A 6,853-nucleotide genomic window follows, 5' to 3' on the forward strand; every position below is an offset into this window, starting at 1 on the left:
CCCCAGAATTAACCATCCTGCTCTACTAACTGAGTTATTGTTCAGTGGGGCTCAGAACAGGGTTGGGATTAAGCTGCTCTAAAATACACCTCAAATACACTGGACCCCTTCCTGAATGTCTAAGGCCTTCAGATGTGCCCACAACTTGTCTTACCTCATATTCAAACCATTATGAACATAAAACATGAAATGTTTTAAATTTCAAATCATGCAAGCTTCTTAACAAAGGAGCAAACTCCCACATGCCACATAGCAGGACATCAGAATCAGCTGGCCAAGCAAAGAAAAGGCCTCTATCCAACTCAACGACATTTGTGTGTCTGACTCTCAAAGTTTTGACAGCTGTCACTGGTTGGTTTCTGAACTTATGGAGGACTGCAAACTTCACTGTTCATGTGGGCTGAACTAGGGTTGTCCAACTTTAAAGCAGCTGGAGGCTGCCCCCCCCCCCGGCCACATTACCAAGGGCCACACCAGCAAGAACCAAGGTCCCCGTAGCCCCTGTACTGCTTCCGTTACTCCTCCCCACTGCACCATACATACAGGTGTCCCCTCCGCTGCACTCCACATGCCTCTAGGCACCTAGGCTCACCTTTGACCCCCCCCCCCCCAGGGAGCTCCTCTCCCCCCCCAACAGCCTGGGCTATGGCCTCCCCAACCCCTGCAAACTGTGCCATGTTGCACTGCCCCACCCCCTTGGTCAGGGGCAGGTAGTATGGAGCAGCCAGAGCAACAGGGGAAAGCAGTGGCTGGGTGGGAACCCAGGAGCTGAAACTTAACCCTCAGGGGCCACATGAGGCCCACAGGCTAACAGCACAAAACCACACAAAAGCTCCTACCTTGTCCAAACAGAGATTTCCATGTCTCTCAGCAATAGCCTTCCTGAAGCTGTGAGAAAGTGGATATAGCATGCTGTGATGAGGGTGGACAGAAGGCAATCTGTTCTTCTCCAACTGATCAGCTACAATACTAACCAACTTTTTCATTCTTTCATCATAGTCTGTCCAGTCACAGACAATCTAGAAAGGGAGAAGAAAGCCCTGAGTTGGCATAAATTTAAAACAGAGATTTGTTCAATTCTGTTTACACTGAAGGAGGATGGATCCATGTTTCTCCGTTACATGGAAATAAGGTATTTCACAATGTTTTGTATTTAACTGCAAGTCTCAGCTACCCTAATAACTGACAGGGTTGACATTACTGCAGCTCAATGAAGCAAGCAAGCACTTCTCCAGAAGAGACAATGACTGCAAAATTATCTTCTAATTTAAGATTTGTGTCTCCTCTTTAAAACAGTATGATACACTGGCTGTTTGACATGGACAGTCTTGGTATCTGCAATCAGGGTAACTCCTAAGAATTAGTTGCAGCCCTTCTCCTCACCTGCAAACAGTGGGCCAAGTTGCAATATGCATCCGGAAAATCAGGCTTTAGTTTCAGAGCAGTGCGATAAGAAGCAATGGCCTCTGGTATATTTCCTGAATCCTACAAATGTAGAAGAAGTAGTCAGCAGGCAAAAACAGACTGAAGGACAGTTTGCCAAATGCATTACTGAATTATGAAGTCAACCATGAATACAGTTATACCTTATGAATGGAGGCTAGGTTGCTGTGTGCATCAGCGAAAGCAGGATTTATCTGGATGGCACGGGTGTAACACTGTAAGGCTCCCTGAACATCCTGCATCTCCTTCAAAGTATTTCCCATATTAGAGTAGGCATCTGCAAATGTGGGGCTGATTCTAAAATTGAGAAAAACCACAAACACAAGAGCTGTCACTCCAGGAAATCCTAATGGCAGCACTAAGCCATTTCCTGTGCATCTATACAATGTTCCTGTTACCAGCCTTTGGGACCATTAAATGCAAGCTCTTACCTAATAGCCTCTTTGTAGTGCATCAAAGCCTCCTGTAGCTTTCCTTGCTGCTGCAGAACACTTGCCAAGTTTGAATGGGCAGCAGCAAATTCTGGAAACACCTGTAAGACAACCAAGCAGAGAGCTAAGTTTGCCCCTTAGATCTGCCAAACACACCGCATTACAAAATGTTAACTTTGTGCTCTCCTTGGCATATCATTCAGCTTTCACCAGAAGAATCACCAGCTTTATCTGCTTCTTTACCGACACGAATGATCTATGCCTTACGGATTCTGAGCTACATACCCGTACGCTATTCTTTATCGTCACATTCAAGCGTACCTCAAGAGCTTTGCGGTAAAGGCGGACAGCCTCCTCAATGTTCCCCTGTTCCCGTTTGATGTTTGCCAGGTTATTGAGAGAGTCTGCATGTGTGGGACACAGGCGAAGAGCTGTATTGTAACATTCCTCTGCTTCAGCCACCTTGAACAAAATTCCATTTTTATTACTAAGAAATATTGAGTAAATTAAGCAAGCAATGGAAATACTGTTTGATATGGTTACGTTTGTGAAAACACTGCTTGTGAGACTGTCATATTACAAATGCCCATCTTTAAACAGCTCTGATGAGAAGACTTTGTTCCTATTATTTTCCTACAAGTTTATAAACAAACCAACCAAATATTAAAAGACAGCTTTCCACCTTATCAATGTTCATTATCACTTGAGGTCCTAAAACAAGCATCAGCAAAACTTTACATAAATAGCAGACTAAAATGAAACAGAAATACTTACACTGCCTTTCTCCTTCAGAGCATTGGCCAGATTACAGTATGCATCAGGAAAATGTGGCTGCAGCTCGATAGCTCGACGGTAGGTATCTATCGCCAGATCGATCAGTCCCTGCTCATAATACACACAAGCCAAGTTGCCATGCACAACTGCATGATTAGGACTCAGACTCAGGGCTCGTAGATAAGCTGCTACAGCTCTGTAATGAGAGGTGCAGTTAACATTTATATGGCTAACATACGACAGCACACAATTACTTGTACCTTCATCTCAGTCATAAACGACATGCACAGAAGAGAATAGTGTTTGTGCCCTCTACTGCTTTTTAACTGAAGACATGAAAAAAGCCTCTTCTACTGTGCAAAAGTAACAACTATTGGAGATAAGAAAGAGGACAGTACAGAAATCAAAAACATAGAACTCAACTAAGACAACAAGTTATTTATTCCAACTTTAAAACAGCAGTTCAAAACATGCAGGAGAAAGACACTGTTCCTCAGCACTTATCTAAAGGGAAACATCCAATCCCCCCTTCCAGTTGGGCTCTTCAGGATGACCCTTTCTACAAATACACCCCCTAGATGAAATGTTTATGCTCAGCACCTAAGCACGAAATTTCCTGAGAAGCAGCACACATTACACCTACAAGTGCACCCAGCCTTGGTAGTCACAGTCCCAAATCTGGGGGTGAGCACACAAAACACATTTGTTGATCACTCAGGCTCTGTTTACATGACAGCTCAGCTAGTTTCTCAGCAGAGTTAGTCCCTCCAAGAGCTGTGCCACACTGATGCAACTGCAGTGCGTCCTGTAACTATGCTGGGTTAGCTCAGGCACTTGACTGATGAGAGGCTGAGGGACCTGGGGCTATTGAATAGCAGCCTTCAATTCCCTGAAGGGCGGTTACAGAGAGGATGGAGCTGGACTGTCTTCAGTGGTGGCAGGTGACAAAACAAGGAGCAATAGGCTCAAGTTGCAGCAAGGGGAGTTTGGACTGGCTATTAGGAAGAATTCTTACTTGGAGGGTGGGGAAGCACTGGAATGGGTTACCCTCCATCCCTGGAGGTTTTTAAGGGCCAGCTAGACAAAACCTTGGCTGGGATGATCTAGTTGGGGATGGCCCTGCTTTGACATGGAGATTAGACTAACTGGCCTCCCAAGGTACCTTTCAACCGTCATTTTCTATGATTCTATCTCCACATGGCACTATACTGTCACAAAGACCTACCCTAAATGCTTCCTTCAGCAAGACTGAAACAGTGCAGAAAGGTGGCAAGAACAAGGAAGTACAAAGGCAAACATCTTACAAGAAAGAGTTACCATGCTAATTAACCATTCTTTCAAACAAGATGGCATGAATCTTTGTGTCACATAAATAAGGAACAATCAACAAACAACCTAAGAGTTCGCTCTAAGAAGTCTTACTTTAATGACTGGAAAAGCCTCTCTGAGAACTGAACATTCCAAGATTAAATCCAAAGTAAGACTGCATGGATAAAAGAATGAACCTCAGATACCTGCCCTGCATGTCAGAAGGGAGACTTTTCTGAAACTTGTAGCTCAGCCTATCTAAAAGCATGTCTTACAGCATATGTCTTGCTGACACTGAGATTCCTACTAGCTCCTAAACAGCTAGTGTGCACAGTACACCACTGCGATAGCTTCTGGACTAAAACTAAGCCACTTCACTCCTGTTAACTCTATAGCTCTACCTGTCCAGTTAAAGACCCAAGATATCTCACATAGCACAAGGCTGTACTTGGTCTCTCTCTTGCAGAAAGGCAGAACATACTTATTATCACATAGGGAGCCATTATACATGAAGTACAACTTAAAACCAAAGGAGTATCTTCAGCCATGTACAAAAAGTATCTATAATGAAAAGGTTAAATTATACATTATGAAAGCCTGAAAAAACATAGGTCTAGTGGACAAAAAGAGTGTTGGCAACCAGTCTAACTACATATACCTTCCTAATAAAATTAGAGGCAAGAAGCTGAAAACTTCTCAAGCAATATAGCAACAGTAGAGGTAAGTATTTCACTTTTTGCAATGATAAGAAAGAAGGGAAGGCTGGTCAGGGCAATGTTCATTTATATATCCCAGGGTAGTGAAAACTCCAAGCGTGTATTCCAAGGACATTTACTTCATGTTAAGTGATAATTTATTCAGGCAACAATTGAGAAGGAAAAAAAAAAAAAAAAAAAATCAGGAATGTAACATATATTCGGATAATGGTTGGCTGCTAGAGGAAAAACTCTTAGATGCCATCTGCTTACCTGTCAAATATCCTTGCCTCCTTCAGAACATTCCCCAGATTGATGTAAGCATCCAGAAAATTTGGGTCAAGTGTTACAGCCTGCAGAATTTTAAAGAAAAGTAACTTATGCACCATGTTCAGTGCTTATACTCTAAAATGTCAGCCCCTAAAAAACCCAAAAGTTAAAATAGAAATGCAACCCCCCACAGCATAAACAATCCTGAAAGAATCCCACAAACCAACAAGCAAGAACAATTCAAAGTAATTATAATCTACACAATTCATCCCACTGCTTCCTGTTGAAAAGTGCTATATTGACACTATCAAAAACGAAGTCTTATTTACAACAGACTAAGCAGTAATAATAAAACGATCTTTTACCTAACTCCACCTGTCTGTGAACTAGGTTCTTTCCAAGTTCATGCACATCAAAAAGATACCTACTGAAGTTGGTTTACATAAATCTCAGTTTCTGTAACCTTCCTCCTCCCACAATATCCCAACTGTTTATGATCACTGGGCAAGAAACTAATACTTCATCTGTATAGTTTCATAGTTGGTAGGGTCGGAAGGGACCTGAGCAGATCATCAAGTCCGACCCCAGAAAAAAGTACTGGGGTCAAACGACCGCAGCAAGGTGTTCATCTAGCCTCCTCTTAAAGACCCCCAGGGTAGGAGCCAGCACCACTTCTCTTGGAAGTTAGTTCCAGATCCTAGCCGCCCTGACAGTCAAGTAGTGCCTCCTAATGTCTAGCCTGCATCTACCCTCTGCCAGCTTGTGACCGTTATTTCTAGTCACTCCTGGTCGTGCTCGGGGGAACAGGGACTCCCCCAATGCCTGCCGGTCCCCCCTGACTAGTTTGTAAACGGCCACTAGATCCCCCCTCAGCCTTCTCTTGTGGAGGCTGAACAGGTTTATGTATCAATGCTGGAAAGCAACTATGGTTTTACCAATAATAAAACTAGGAAAATTTGGAACTGAATACCTTACAAGAACGCACGTATGAATACCTTTCTACGCTCAAATGTTTTTCCCTCCACTTTATCTTAATGCCCCAAAGATGAATTGCATTTTAGGTCAACTGTTTTACCCCAGCTCAGCAGACCAATGATCTCTCCCCGTTTTGAGAAAAGGAAGTTACTTGGTAGTTACTGGAGTTCTTTGAAATATATTCTCCACATCCACAGTCTCACTGTAGGTATATTTCATGTCTCTGAACTGCAAATTATGGTATGGATACACGTGCATTTGGAGCAGTTTCAAAAGAGGAGCAGCTGTTATGTTCTAATTCTTAGGTGTAGACAAACTGAGAACGATATAAATGTAGCGCAACCACCGCAATTTTAACCTCGGACAAAGCAGTATTAAAGTTGGAGTGGTTTTCCAACATTATATGGTTCCTGCCTTGACCACAGGTAATAATCAGAATGTAACTGCAGCTCCCCTTTTGAAACGTTCCTCTTCTGAAACTGCTCCAACGTACATGTGCCTATACCCTCAGACCGACCCTTTTGCCTTCACAGTACCAGCACTGTGCATTCTTGGCCTGTCCCTCCTTGTGCCCTGTTCCAGGGGGGATAAAGGCCAGAACACACTTTCTGTATCTTGACTCCAAAAACAATAGAAAGGAGGGTAAGATGCATATGTTTTATGAAATAGCAAGTAATGCTTTGTCCGCAAGAAACTGTCATCATATACACTCAATGCAAATGACTCCAGAGCAGTGCCTGTATATCTGGAAATGGTTTTGAAATACCCTAAGTGAACAGCAACTGTAGACACTGCTGTCCTGGAGGCTTCCACAATGTCAGTGCACTTTATAAAGATGTATAGTGAACTCCAGGTGGCTACTCTGCAAATATCAGTCATAAGAAGGTTTCACAAGAAAATTATGTGAGCTCTGGAGGAATTGGTCTGTATTACCGGAGGCAGGATTAAGGGCGAGGT

At 43.1% G+C, this 6,853-nt stretch overlaps 1 protein-coding gene across 2 annotated transcripts in view; it reads right to left on the reverse strand.

The window, feature by feature from the left end:
- The window catches only part of OGT (O-linked N-acetylglucosamine (GlcNAc) transferase), an 82,703-nt gene that overhangs the window by 54,779 nt on the left and 21,071 nt on the right, over positions 1-6,853 (reverse strand). For both annotated transcript variants that reach the window (XM_019521233.1, XM_019521234.1), the window contains exons 6-12: positions 4,925-5,004; positions 2,649-2,844; positions 2,196-2,336; positions 1,875-1,975; positions 1,587-1,740; positions 1,384-1,485; positions 840-1,019 (exon numbers count right to left, since the gene is read on the reverse strand). In XM_019521233.1, the coding sequence (XP_019376778.1) occupies positions 840-1,019; positions 1,384-1,485; positions 1,587-1,740; positions 1,875-1,975; positions 2,196-2,336; positions 2,649-2,844; positions 4,925-5,004 (954 nt within the window). The remainder of the gene's footprint in view (positions 1-839; positions 1,020-1,383; positions 1,486-1,586; positions 1,741-1,874; positions 1,976-2,195; positions 2,337-2,648; positions 2,845-4,924; positions 5,005-6,853) is intronic.

The sequence above is a fragment of the Gavialis gangeticus genome, unplaced genomic scaffold (assembly GCF_001723915.1).
Source record: "Gavialis gangeticus isolate Ggan-Ray unplaced genomic scaffold, GavGan_comp1, whole genome shotgun sequence".
In the NCBI taxonomy this organism is placed as follows: Eukaryota; Metazoa; Chordata; order Crocodylia; family Gavialidae; genus Gavialis; species Gavialis gangeticus.